This window comes from Gobius niger (assembly GCF_951799975.1).
Source record: "Gobius niger genome assembly, chromosome: 7".
Lineage (NCBI taxonomy): Eukaryota > Metazoa > Chordata > Actinopteri > Gobiiformes > Gobiidae > Gobius > Gobius niger.
In genome coordinates this window covers 956,249-971,075 of record NC_136858.1, presented here as the reverse complement: position 1 = coordinate 971,075, position 14,827 = coordinate 956,249, and the positions used below count along the sequence as shown (strand labels likewise).

The 14,827-nt window shown below is 44.1% G+C and overlaps 1 protein-coding gene across 1 annotated transcript; it reads left to right on the top strand.

Moving 5' to 3' along the window:
- Positions 1-521: 521 nt before the first annotated feature.
- On the top strand, positions 522-6,781 carry LOC306965105 (protein fem-1 homolog B-like; the record flags this gene model as incomplete). Its single annotated transcript, XM_079559348.1, has 5 exons — positions 522-530; positions 795-933; positions 1,069-1,166; positions 4,238-4,350; positions 5,158-6,781. 5 exons carry the CDS (start codon positions 522-524, stop codon positions 6,779-6,781), a joined length of 1,983 nt encoding a protein of 660 aa, XP_079415474.1.
- Positions 6,782-14,827: the final 8,046 nt, after the last annotated feature.

Genomic DNA, 14,827 nt, shown 5'->3' with positions numbered 1-14,827 from the left:
ATAACCTTTGATACAGGTTAATATACGCTGTCATGGTGTGGTTATGCCGCGTCATTGCTCTTACGTTTTACTCTTATATTAAACAGAAATATTGTGACCCTCAGGTGGAAAATTTTGTCAGGGCCAGGGGAGAAGGAGGAGGACAAAGACGAAGATGAGAAGCAGAGGGAGCTGCGCAGGAGGAAGGAGGAAGTGGAGAAGCCCACCAGTGCGGGACACCATGCTCTGAAACCGGGACAAACTCAGGAAGCGATGCAGCGTTTAAGAGGAGCACTGGAGGCAACCAACCAGGTTTCACCTCCAAAAACATGCTGGTCAGGTTGGCCCACAGTTACAGCGCAGAGTCGCAGTGTTTCAGTGTTTCAGGACTAATTCTACATCTGGTAAGTGCAATTGTATAATGACAAATAATACTGTGAGTTTTACTTTTAATAATATGTTACTTGTTAATATTTTGATCATTTTTACTGATGTTGATGTGTTGTGTATTTTGCAGGACCTCAGGAAGGCTCTGAAGGACCATGGGAATGGTGAGAATGGAGAGAGTCCTGTTATCAATATTTTAGCATGTGCACAGAGCACAGAGCTTCAAGATTTTTGAAGTTTGGGCATTGGTAATATGAGTGAATTTGAGAGTGCGTAGCATCTATACAAGACAGCAAGCACTAGCTTGATCTTCTGTAGAAGCAGGTAACATGTTTCAGAGTGATCACAGGGTGTATGATCTGTAGGTGATGTGTAAACACACATTTTCACTGCATTTTCTGACATTTGTACTTTTATTCTTTAAACAGATTGATCTGGACTTTGAAGCACTGTTCAGTGATGAGGCTGGACTTTCAGCTAAGTACAAGAGCCAACTGTACAACCCCAATCTGACACCTAGTACTGAGCCGGACAAGGGGGAAATGGAGGACTACTCGCTATCCTGGGGTGAGTGCATGAACAAGCATCATTTTAGGGGATATAGGATAGTGTTGTACTGGACTGCTGGTCTGGAAGCATTTGAATAAGATTATCAGTAGCTGCTATAATTCCAATTGCTGTTATTATTTGTTTGCACTGCAGAAGAAGCCTGGCTGCCCCCACGACCAGTGTCCACACAGACGTCAAGGAAGAAAAGGCGGAGGCTCAGCATTGCCAAGGGATGCATCGACAAACAGAAGGTGTGCACGTGCAAAAAAGGGCTGGGTGCATTATTTTATGTCAGTCACTGACTTCAATGAAATATTGTATTTATATTTGATGTTTGAGAGTAGTGGCTAAAACGAGGCGTGATTGACTGATTATTGCTTTTGTCAGGAGGGCCAGGCCTGGGAAAACCTGAAAAGATGCATCACGTTCATCTCTGACGAAGGCGGTATTACAACTGTTGAAACATCTGAGGTAACAACCTTAATAATAAACCGCTTTTTCATATAGGCTAATATCTACTAATGCCTTTATGAAATAACCAAAAGTGATGTCTGAGTAGTCCACACATTCAATAGTTTATTGTGTTAAATGCAGCAGCAAATGCCCTGCTAAAAGTTAATGATGTTCATTTTGAACACAAACTTTTGAAGTTCGAAGGGTCTTGGCTGATTCTAGTCAGAATAGTTGCATGTAACAGTGACAATGTTTGGAGAGGTGTTTAAATGCACTAAATTATACAACCAGATCCAGGTGCTCCTTCTGTGCTCTGCTATGATGTGAAGTATAGTCACAGAAAACCTGGAAAAATAATGGACCCTCCAGATCCAGTGTTTGTTATCATACTGCCAATTTAAAAACCATTGCTGACTCAGGTTCTATTGTGACAAAATGACTCTTGGGTGGTGGTCGGCGGGGCCGATGGCACAGACTCGTTGCCTCGCTGCCATCAGTCTACCCCAGGGCAGCTGTGGCTACAATAGTAACTTACTACTACAAAGTATGAAGTGAATGAATAATGCACACAATTGTAAATCAACTTTGAGCATCTTGAAAAGCGCTGTATAAGCTAAGCTAATGCATTATTATTACCGTATTTTTTGCACTATAAGGAGCACATAAAAGCCTTTAATTTTAACAGTGCCTTTATATCCCGGTGCTCCCTTTGTATCAACTTCATTCGTACTGAATCGTGCCTTTGTTTGCAGATGAACCAGCATTAATTAATGCACCTTGTATTCCTTATTTATGAAAATAAACATTATCATTGATAATGCGCCTTATAATCAGGTGCGCCTAATGGTGCAATAAATACGGTATATAATTTAAATACTTTTTTCATATTAACGTATTTAATGACTATTTTATTAGCAGTTTTTGGGATTGCTGGATGAAGGAAAATCGCAAGGACCCCTCATACTGCGAGACACATCTCATGTATGGACAACTTGCCAAAAACCATCATTCATATGGACTGTTGGAAAAAGACTATTCTTCTAACCTACAACTACAATATCTGCAGCGAGTACTATAGTACTTTTCAACACATGCCTGTAAGTAGACCTTTGCATACGGGTTAAGGTATCGGGCGTTTGGTTCATCCTGCAATGCTAGTTCTGCTTACTAAAAGTGGCCCACAGAATACTGCTTTTGTCATTGAACAGTTCAACAAATATTGTACATTAAAAGTCCCTTATCAATGTCAGCACTTAGTGCTACAAAAACTAAAGTCTTTAACTGCATGTAAAAAGTGCATAAGCTGTAATTTAAACAAATGTATTGCAATAGTAGTTTTAATTGTTTATTTAAGGTAGTTTACACTATTGTTTGATTTTATATTGTGTTTGGAGCTAAAGACCACGGCTGCCTGGTTTATAAAAAAGACAAAGTGATACAACATTTTTCATGGTAGAAATCTGGCAGCTGAATAAAAGGTTGCATCTTTACATTTTAATCATGAAACATGTAATTTAATTTAAAAGGTTTAAAAGCCGTTTTGAATTTATATACTGATTCCTGAACCTTGTTTACATGTTAACTGTATTTTTTACGAAAATATTCTGGCAACCACAGCGTAAAAAGAAAAACTTTTTTTTTTTAGCTGTAGTTGCCATTTTTTCACCGTTAAAAATACGGTAAGGTATTCTGTAACATTTACGGTAATTCACTGGCAGCTGTAGTTGCCAGTGATGTAAACAGAGATGGACCAGAGCGGTGAGTCAATCCAAACGCGTGTTAGCTTGTGTGTTAGCATATTAGCATGTGTGTTAGCATATTAGCATGTGTGTTAGCATATTAGCATTTGTGTTAGCCATTTATGAAGCTGTGTTGCAGATGTCAACTCCTTAAAACTGCATTGTGAAGTAACTTCACTTATTGCTGTTTATTTATATTACGGCAAAGTATGTGCGGAGAGAGGGGGCGGAGTTAACTGAATCAAAGCGTTGTGTCTTCCGGGTTTGAAAAATACCTCCAGAAAACATTTATATTTATCACAAAAATGAGTGCTCCATAATGGTAGAGGTACAATATATCATATGAATGCCTATACTTAACTTTGGAATGGCTAAAATAGCATGATATAGATACAGACGGCATCGCGTCATAGAAGGGGGTGTGGCTTCGCCGAGGGGGAAAATAGAATCTTTAGAGAAACACAATTTTCCCCTCTTTTTTGCCATTTTCTGGTGGAATATGAACTTATTTATCATGCAAATAAAGTCAAGTGTAAATCGGGTCCATATGGATATTTTCTCACAGCAGATTGTTCAGTAGAAGTGAAAAAACGGCAGTTGTAGCTAGCTCGAGCTAACCGTTAGCATTAGCCCAATGCTAACATGTAGCATCAAGTTGCATCATTTTAGCATTCCCCGTTATTCATGTATTTATGGGCTGTTGAACCACTTTGCTCCTCCCCATGTCTTTGTATCATTATTTAGTAGAAACTATGTTCATATTTCAGCGTTTGTTAAAGTAGTTTTTGAATAATTAGAGAAAATATACATTTTTTCTAAATTGTTTTCCCCCTTAACTGGTTTCAAACATGACCATATATGGGCGACTCCAGAGATGCCGTCTGTATCTATAGATCCTTTAAATTAAAAACAAACATAAACTAAATTTTAAAAAACATGTTTTTATGTAAAGACTGGGTTGCTATGGTCACCAGCCACAGCCAAAGTGTTGTTACTGTTACTGTTTGTTTTACACATTAAACAATCGTTTTCTGGATAAAAAGATGGCGTCTCTGGAGGTAAGTAAACGTTTCCCGCGTCAGAGCTAGTGCTACATGTATTAACTGGAGGACGACCTGCTTCTCTCACAGACGTACGATCCACTGATGGACGCGGCGAGACACGGCCACCATGAGACGGTGGAACAGCTGCTGGACAGTGGTGGACTGGACACGGAGCAGCTGGGCTCCATCGACTTTGACGGGTCAGTGGATACTTTATTCAACTAACCAACAAACACGCTGCTAGCTTTCTGTCGGAGCATCTGAACTTAAATTAGCTGATGATTGTTCATGCACGATGCTGTTCCACCTCGTTCTCATTAAAGGGATATTTCAGGATTTTTGACATAGGGCCTCATTTCCTACTTATCCAGAGTTCTTATGTTTGAAGAGTTACGTGGCGCTAGGCTAATGCTAGGCTAGTGCATGTCTATGTCAAAGCACATCCAGCTGCTCCGTGTGCAGGTCAGTCACGCCTCAAAATAACTCCTCCCACCAGCGCGAGCGTCTCGTCTTCTCTCGGGTCAGTCTCATGATCGATCACAAACACAAACGCTCCGTCTAAACTCGCTTTTACACTGGATGCTGGATTTTTGTCTTTTTTTGCTGGATTTTTGTCTTTTTTTGCTGGATTTTTGTCTTTTTTTTGCTGGATTTTTGTCTTTTTTTTGCTGGATTTTTGTCTTTTTTTGCCTGATTTTTTTGTCTTTTTTTGCTGGATTTCTGTCACTTTTTTGTTGAGTTTTTGTCATTTTTGTCGCTTTTTTTGTCACTTTTTAGCTTTTTTTTGTTGCGTTTACATCCTCATTTTCTTCTCGTTTTTTGCCTCTGTTTTGAAGAAGCTTTTAGATTTGGAGAACAGGAGAAAACATGTTCAGGTTGGAGTTAAGAGGTTTACATGCATGTTCTTTAATGGATCATTTTTAGTCTGAAATATAGATTGATTGTGATGGATTATTGGCTCCATGTTGTTGGAACGTCTCTCATGTCTGAGTGTGTCCTGTGTGCAGGACGCTGATCCGCGGGGTGACCGCCCTGTGGTGCGCGGCCAGAGCAGGGCACTTGGAGGTGGTCCGTCAGTTGGTTCATCACCAGGCCAACGTCAACCACACCGTCCCCATCACCGGCTCCACCCCGCTGCATGTGGCCTGCACCTACGGGCACCTCGAGGTCGTGCAGTGCCTGTTGAAGCATCACGCCGACATCAACGTCACAGACCACACCAACAACACGAGCCTCATGGCCGCGGCGATGGAGGGCCACACCGGCGTGGTGCGGGTTCTGCTGGAGAGAGGAGCCGACCCCGACGTTAAGTCCCTCGGAGGAGCTACAGCGCTGCACTACGCCGCGGAGGAGGGGCTTGTGGACATCGTCAGGGAGCTGGTGGGTCGACGGGCTGCTGTGGTGGAGGGCGAACACGGCATGACGCCCCTGAAGCTGGCAGCAGTGAGATGCAAGGCTGATGTGGTGGAGTTTTTAACGGAAGAATGTGACGCCAAGAGCCGCGTCGAGGGGCTGGAGCTGCTGGGAGCGTCACTGGCCAATGATGAGGAAAACTATGACCTCAAGAAAGCGTTCCATTACCTCCATGCGGCCATGACGGAGCGTTGCAGAGACCCGCGGAGACCGATCCTCAAAGAGAGGCTGCCACACGTCGAGGCGTACGGGCCGCGCAGGGAGTGTGAGAGTCTGGAGGATCTGGAGAACATCCACGAGGACCAGGAGGCGCTGCACTTGGAGACTCTGATGATCCGAGAGAGGATCTTGGGCTCAGACAACATCTTTGTGCTCGACCCGCTCTTCTACAGAGGAGCGTGTTTCGCAAGTAGCCTGAAGTTTGACATCTGCATGAAACTGTGGCTGCACGCGCTGCGGCTGGAGCAGAGATACAACAGGAACTCGCACAACGCCATGCAGAGGTTTGTGAGGATCTTCTTCCAGATGGTGCGCCTCCACGAGCCTCTGGACGCAGTGTCTGTGGAGCAGGCGATGAGCTGCTCAGTGCTGGAGATGGAGCGCCTCATCAGTCGCGTGGACTCTGCAGCCAAGAAGGAGCGGCCTCAGGCTCGTAAAGACTACAGGTTCAACATCTTTGCCTTCCTGTTACTCTCCTTCATCTCCACCAAGACGACCTGTGGGGAGGAGCAGCGTGTGCAGATGAACAAACACATCTATCGCATGATTAAGATGGACGTGCGCTCTGAATTCGACTGCACGCTACTGCACCAGGCCGTCAGCTCACTCACCGTCGTCGACGGCAACTACGAATTGTGCAGATTCCCCGACGCGCAGGTGGTGAAGCTTCTGCTTGAATGTGGAGCTCAGGTCAACGCTGTGGACAAGGACGGTAACACGCCACTGCACATCATCGCCATTCACGACCAGTCCGTCGACTTCCGGACGCTTCACACCATCATCAGCAGCCTGGTGGAGGCGGACGCACACATGGACATGGCCACCAGGTTTAAGAGGACTCCCCTGGACTTGTGCTCCACCAGTGAGGCCAAGGATCTGCTCAGGAGCCAGACCAACATGAGCCTGCAGTGTCTGGCAGCGCGAGCCTTGAGGAGGCACAAGATCCCCTTCAAAAAATATCTCCCCAAAATCCTGTGGGACTTTGTTCAGATGCATTAAAGACGTTTTGAAGCAAACTAAAGCAGTGTTCATTCAGTTTTAGTGTTAATCTTCTGACAAAATTGTAATATTGAAAACAGTTAAGGGGGAAAACAATATGGAGAAAAATCTAAACTTTCTCTAATTATTCAAAAACGACTTTAACAAATGCAGAATTATCAACTCAATTTGATTTGTATAGCGCTTTTCATACATGTCATGTAACACAAAGAGCTTTACAGATTTAAAAACATTCTCTCACACCGACCTCCTTCCAAAAATACTAGTGATGCACGATAATGCCAATTTGAACCGATAACCGATAATTCCGCATGTCCCGATACCGATAACCGATAATTATGTATATATATATTTGCACTTTATTTTGTGACAAGAACTCAATGTAACAGTTGACAGTTCTGCACAAAATGTACTAACTCTACCAAGTTTTACTTTGGGTTTGGGTCTCTAACTTTTTCTAAAGCTCTGTTTTTTTTTACAGTTCCATCATCTGAGCAGGTCTGTCTCTGTTCATCTGTGTCACATCTTATTTTAAAAAAAAATAAAATAAAAGAATAATATTACTACTACTACTTCATTCCTAGTATTTTTCTTTTTGTGGACATCATACTAATGAATTCTTATTTACAATACTGGAATATAATCCTGCATTGGGCTCATTGTGGTTAAAAAAAAACATGCTGCGTGGCTCATTTCATCAATGTAAAACTTCTCTCGTTCATAGAGCTTCAATCGCGGGGCTATTGTGTTTATTTGATCAGAAATACGAAGATGATTATGGGTTTTTAGGCCCCGCTCTGTTCCAGTAACTTACGTGAGCGGATCCGCGGTTCACATTTCCTCGTCTTTTTCTCATTTTGTTGCAGTGCTAATGTTGAAGTTACTTCGATGTAAAAAGTCTAAAAACTCTTCCTTCACGGAGAGCGCCTGCACAGCTGTTTCTCTGGAATACTCGTGTTTTTCAGCTAAATACGTGCAAAGTCGGCCGTGGAGAGCGTGTATCTGACTGCTGCTGTAAATGTGCTGTCCTGAGTCTGCTGCAGCTCCGGGCTGCAGGACGTGGGGGCGGCGCCGCCGCCTGTTCTAATGTTTTATAGGTACATAGAAACCTTTTAGATAGAGACGAGACAAAGGCAAGTCCAAGTCCAAAGCGGAACATTTTATTGTCCTCCCCCCAGGAACATACAGGGCATACAAGGGTTCCTACCCAGCCTGTCACTACACCGCCGAGAGAAAGGCAGCGAGCTGGAGCCGCAGATTCAATGTAATTTGAGCTTATAATTATCGGGCCTAATTATCGGCCGAATTTTTTTTATCGGCTTTATCGGGGATGGCGCCAAAATGCCGATAAATGCCGATAATTATCGTGCATCCCTAAAAAATACAGACATATTGTCGCATTCACACTCCCCCCACCCACTGTAACTGCATAGGTTTTACACAGGAAATAAAGGCCCACGTCTCGTACTGATGTCTTGATGTTTCACTTTTATTCTGTATACAACAGCTCTCTCTCTCTGGACATCGTGAACACCGTGAAAACTAAAACAAATCAAACCGTACTTTGTCACTCTCTACCGTAGCTTACAGTAAACATTGCAAACACATTTTAAATGTTCATATTTACCGTTTGCGCCTCGTTAACCTAATTGCAGAAATCCATGCTCTCGGACCATGGCTCAATCCGAAACCATCAAATTGTATCCTCTAAGCACTAACACTAGCAACTGACTCCTTAACCTTTCATGGGGTCAACTGTTAGACCTCTATGCAGTTAGTGAACTAGACCTTCAGCAGCATTTGAATAATCCGTCCGTCCTTAAACAGGGGAAAGGGAAGTGACATCACATTTCTTCTTCTTTAAAGTTATTGGTGGAGTGCAGGCCAAACAAAAGCACAAGTCGCCCCCTACTGTACAGTGTCCAACAACAACATAGTGTCCAAACAAAGACATTTAAGGAGAAAAATAAATCCAAATGATCCAAACATTTCCCTTTAGTGTTATTTTATTTCAACAGCTGTTTCATAAAACTACATTATGCAAATGATCCATGTGGCTTAAGTTTCTACTAAATGAAAACAAAAGCATTTAATCTGTTTCCTGACTTTACTCTTTAACACTGACATGTGACTGAGCTGTGGGGACGACAACATGGATTTATCACTTTTATAAAGTTGTGCAGAATCTTAATTTTTAATTATTATTAGTTTTATTATTAAATGTGCTCCTGTCAATCAACAGTGGTTGCGCATGAATCACTCCAGGGTGGGGGCGAGGGGGGTGGGGGGATTTGGCGCAGTGGCTTGTGGGATGGCACATAGCTCCTAATCACTGGTTAGTTAGCATCAGAGGTCCCTATGCTAAAGTGGCCATGATAGTTAGCATCAAGGCTCCTTTTCCTAACTACTTCCTAACTAGGGATGGGCACCGTTAAACGGTTCCTACTTGGAACCGACCGAAAAGCTCCGGTCGGAGGCGGTATCGAAAAAATTTAATTCTTTCGGTGCCAACTTTCGGTTCTTTTTCTCTCCAGACGTCAATATGTGACCCGCAGTGAGTCTCAAAAAAGCTACATGAACGTGTGCGCAGATACTGACCCGCTTCAGCGCAAATGGAGCGAAGCAAAGATATATTTTATAGATGTAACTTTTAGCGAAGCAAAACTTGCTAAACTTTTGTAATAGAGATGACAGAGCCGCGGTCTGCGTCAGGACTGAGACAGGACGTAGACTACACCGGTTGTAAAACCCAGAGCTAAACAAAACCAGTTATAAACCAGGACTAAACCAGGACTGAATAAGAAACTTGAGCGTTTAGTCAAAGTGAAAAGCAAAAGAGAGCAGTGACAATAAGAAAGACGTCTTTACCTTTAGCGACAGACCCGGAGGCTGAGCTTACGTGCTCTTGTTTACAACTTTACAGCAGCTGCAGCGACAGGAATATCAAAGATGGTTTGTTGAAAGTGAGCGCTCACTCTGTATTAGACATTGTTGGTCCAGTTTTGGTAAATTGTCAGTGGCAGAGTGAGCGCTCACACCATATAAGGATCTTTGACGTGTGAAGTTGCTTTCGCTTCGTCGAACAGCACAGTGAGTTTAGAAAAGTTTAGCTGAAAGAAAACCATGTCCTGATGTGGATCTGTCCTGTCTCTGCAGCTTAAGAGGTAATAACGTCCTTTCTTTCTTTTTATCTCTGCTTAAGTGGAAATTGTGCTCAAAACACGAAGTCACAGGCGACGCTGCTGCTCCTGTGTAGCTTCTGCTGTGCTGTTTTAGGATTTTTTCCAGAACTATACTTTTATACACGTCATTTTTATTGAATTAAAATAACATTGGTATCGAAAAAAGTACCGTTAAGGCACCGGAACCGAAAAGCAGGTATCGTAAAAGTACTTGGTATCGAAAAAAAACGAACGGTACCCATCCCTATTCCTAACTGACTTACCAACTACGGTCATGTGACAAGTTACAATCAAAATAATAACAGTGTATGTTTTAAACAGAAGACTATTGGCTTTTAACCCCTTTTACTTACTATTTATATTTTTAACTAAGTAATTTTACACATTCGAGTACCCTTCATCGGGTACTCGAGGGTTCGTGGTGCCCTGTGGGGGGTGCTCCGGGAGTATGGGGTCCGGGGCCCTCTGCTAAGGGCTGTCCGTTCCCTGTATGAGCAGCAGGAGCTTGGTTCGCATTGCCGGCAGTAAGTCAGACCTGTTCCCGGTGCGTGTTGGTCTCCGCCAGGGCTGCCCTTTGTCACCGGTTCTGTTCATTACTTTTATGGACAGAATTTCTAGGCGCAGCCAGGGGCTGGAGGGTGTCCGGTTTGGGAGCCTCAGAGTCTCATCTCTGCTGTTTGCGGACGATGTTGTTCTGATGGCTTCAACGAACCAGGACCTTCAGCACGCACTGGGGCGGTTTGCAGCCGAGTGTGTAGCGGCCGGGATGAGGATCAGCACCTCCAAATCCGAGGCCATGGTTCTCCACCGGAAAAAGGTGGTTTCCCCTCTACAGGTCGGTGGGGAGTCCTTGCCTCAAGTGGAGGAGTTCAAGTATCTCGGGGTCTTGTTCACGAGTGAGGGACGGATGGAGCGTGAGATGGACAGACGGATCGGTGCGGCGTCAGCAGTGATGCGGTCGCTGTATCGGTCTGTCGTGGTGAAGAGGGAGCTGAGTCGGGGCAAAGCTCTCGATTTACCGATCGATCTACGTTCCCACCCTCAACTATGGTCATGAGATTTGGGTAATGACCGAAAGGACAAGATCGCGAATACAAGCGGCCGAAATGAGTTTCCTTCGCAGGGTGGCTGGGCGCACCCTCCGAGATCGGGTGAGGAGCTCAGTTACCCGGGAGGAGCTCGGAGTAGAGTCGCTGCTCCTTCACGTCGAAAGGAGCCAGCTGAGGTGGCTCGGGCATCTGTTTCGGATGCCTCCTGGTCGCCTCCCGCGGGAGGTGTTCCAGGCATGTCCTAGTGGGACAAGGCCTCGTGGAAGGCCCAGGACACGGTGGTGGGACTATGTCTCCGAGCTGGCCTGGTGTCGCCTCGGGGTCAGAACAGCTGGAGGAGGTGTGTGTGGAGCGGGAAGTTTGGGCATCTCTGCTGAGACTGCTGCCCCCGCGACCCAGCCCCGGATAAAGCGGAAGAAAATGGATGGATGGATGGAATTTTACACATGAGATTTACATTTTAAACCATCACTGGTAGTTTCGTAGCCTGACCACTACGTGTCCTGTTAAATGACCTCTTTAGCGTCAGCTACACTCCCACCAAATTACCTTGAACACTTTGAAGATGTTACTCTTTACACTCTTTATACAAACATCAATGGTCATTTCCAAAACAAAACATTTATAACCCGTTCATTAGCTGTCGGTTTACTCTTTAACTACTCTCAATAAGAACAACCAATTTTTGAATAGGTCTTTCAATAACAGATGGCTTATGTAAGCGTTCACCTTTCTTTCCCAGTTTGTGGTCTCCGACTTGTAAAGTCACCTTTCTCACCAGTCCATCAGCACCTTCATGTGCTTTAATCACTCTTCCAAGTGTCCATTGATTGCGAGGAATGTTCTCATCTTTGACAATCACAATGTCACCAACTTTCAAGTTACGTTTTGGAGCATGGCAACGCTGCCTCAGTGTTACGTTAGCTAAATACTCTTTTTTCTTCTTCTTTTCTTCTCCAGCGTTTCTTAGCAAACACATCTTCCCGAACAAAGTTACCAGGTGGGGGAAGTGGTACAGAACATTTCATGGTGATAAGATGGTTAGGTGTTATGGGCTCTAAACTTGTGGGATCACTTATGCTGTCAACAGTAAGTGGACGACTGTTTACAATGTACATTGCTTCATACAGAAAAGTTCTTAAGGATGCATCGTCCAGTCTTTCAGCACTTTACTCAGCACGCTCCTCACAGTTGTGATTTGACGCTCCCATGCGCCTCCAGCATGACTTGAGCTTGGTGCATTCATGAGGAAGTCGCATTGCCTTTCTGCAGGGCACGATTTTACTCTGTCATTGTCCATTTCATTTAGAGTTTTCGTCAGTTCATTCTTTGCTCCGATGAAGTTGGATCCTTGGTCAGATCTTATCTGTCTGACATGTCCACGGATTGCTATAAAGCATCTTAAAGCATTAATAAATGCGTCGGTTGTCATATCCTCTAGCATCTCCAGATGAATCGCTCTTGAGCTCAAACATGTGAACAGAAGGCCGTACCGCTTGTAAACCTTACGACATTGTTTGGTATAAAAAGGGCCAAAGCAGTCCATGCTGCAATAAGAGAATGGTGGCGAAGGCTCAATGCGGTCGTTAAATCTGCCATTATCTGTTGCTCTGGTGGAGTGCGAACTCTCCTGCACCATACACATTGCTTGATGTACTGAGCTACTGCTTTGCTTCCTCCAACAATCCAGAAGCCGTTCGCTCTGATCTCCTTTAAAGTTTGGCTTATTTTTTATCAAAATCACTATTTCAAAGGCAAATCCAAGGCTCTGTAAGTTGCTTTTTCAATAAGGGACGGAGGTAGGGGTGGTTTTTCATCGTTGCAGGAGCACATGGGCCGCTCTGTTAACTAGTAAACAATATTGAAAATTCCAGCCGCGCCGTTTTTCTGCGGTTTTCAGGTATTCTTGGGCGGGTTTGGCTGCCCAGACCTGGCAACCCTGCCTGGAACGCACCATTACTTACCTACTTACGGGGTCAGCGTAGCTGCTGCGCCGTTAGCATTTATCTCCGCTAACGCTAAATACCGATTTTGGTAAATATGACTTTTATAGCTGCAGGTTCATGTTTGGCTCATGGTTCTGATTAATAAGTCTGTTCAGTAACTCTCTGTTGAGTTTCACAAATATTGATTGTCGTATTAAAGAGTTTTTTGTAGTTTCTCGCACATCTGTGAACCAGGAGGTCGAGCTGTGACGTCACCACTTAACAAACGTGTTTCTACACCTGAAGTGAAGACCAGACAGGTACACATGAACTCGTCTATGCTCAGGCAAGAACATGTCTCAGTATGGAAAAACGGTGGCCTGTTCCTTTAAAGGGGGGTATTATGCAAAATGGACTTTTTCAAGCTTTCCATCATGTTATTATGTCACTCCCTCATTAAAAACATGCCTGAAGTGTTGCCTTGGCACATTCACGTATTTCTGAGTAATCTGAAAAAACTCTGATGGCGGCCATTTTAGGGATAGGTTTGCCTGAGTCCTCCTAGGAACGCCCCCACCTCCTGGAGACGCCTCCGAGCTTTCGTCACCAGCCGAGTAACCGACCACTGCTCCTCAGCAGAACCCCCTCCCCACTGATGCCACAGACAGCGTGTGGAGGGGGCGTGTCCGAAAGGGTCAGAGGTTCTTAAAGAGACAGAGGCCTATTTCAAGACATTCACTACAGCCATTTTGAGAGAGACATTTTATACAAGGCAGTTATTCTAATTTACTGCATTTACAGACCAACAGAAGGTTTTCTCATCATTGTAGTGTGATATAGACTGGTGCTATGGGACTGAAAAAAGCAGAATACCCCTCTTTAAAGGTAGTAATCAAATGTTCAATATCAGGCATCGTAACATAGTTCAGTATCTGGTAAATTATCAGGCAGACATCAGCATGAAAGACAACAAGGGCAACACGTGCCTCATGGCCGCAGTACAACACAGGCGCTCTGACGTGGTGCGCTTTCTGCTGGAGAAAGGAGCCGACGCTCAGAACTGGGCGGAAGCTACAGCGCTGCACTTTGCTGTGTGTAATGGACATATGGACGTAGTGAAGGAAGTATGGAGTGAATGAATAGTGCAATGTAAAGCGTCTTTGAGTGTCCAGAAAAGCGCTATATAAAACCGATGCATTATTATTATTATTATTAAGGAGCTAGTGAGGGGACGGGCTGCTGTACTGGAGGACACATGCGGCATTACGCCCTTGAAATATGCAGCAATGAGCTGTAAGGCTGGATAGTGGAGTTCATATTAGCCTTTGCTGATTGTAACGCCAACAGAGGATTCAAGTACGCAGAAAGCCTGGAGTGTGACGACTGCATGAAACTGTGGAGATACAATGATACAATGACGAGCCACATCTGCTGTTTCCTGGAACTCCTCTGTGAGATGTTGCACCTCGACGAGCCCCTGAATGCAGAATATGTGGAGCAGGTGATGGTTTTCACAAAGCGGAAGTATCGTCTTTGGCTCTAATGATTATATAATCAACAAAAACATTCTCAACTTCCTTTACATCAGCTATGTCTTCATCAAGATGACCTGTGACGATGAAGAGAAGCGTAAGCGGATGAAAAAACTGATCCATACCGTGTTTAAGTGGAACCTGCGCTACAGATGCAGTGCCACACTACTGATGCTGGCTACTAGATGGACACCCCTGGTCAGAGACAGCTACTGTAAGAAAAGTCTGTAAATTATACAGTAAAAAACTCTAATTTACCTACAGAAAAAGCATGTTAATAGTTTCATGGAAAATTACTGTTTATTTTACAGTGTATAACTATTTTTTTGAAAAAAGTGACATACTGTACATTTTACAT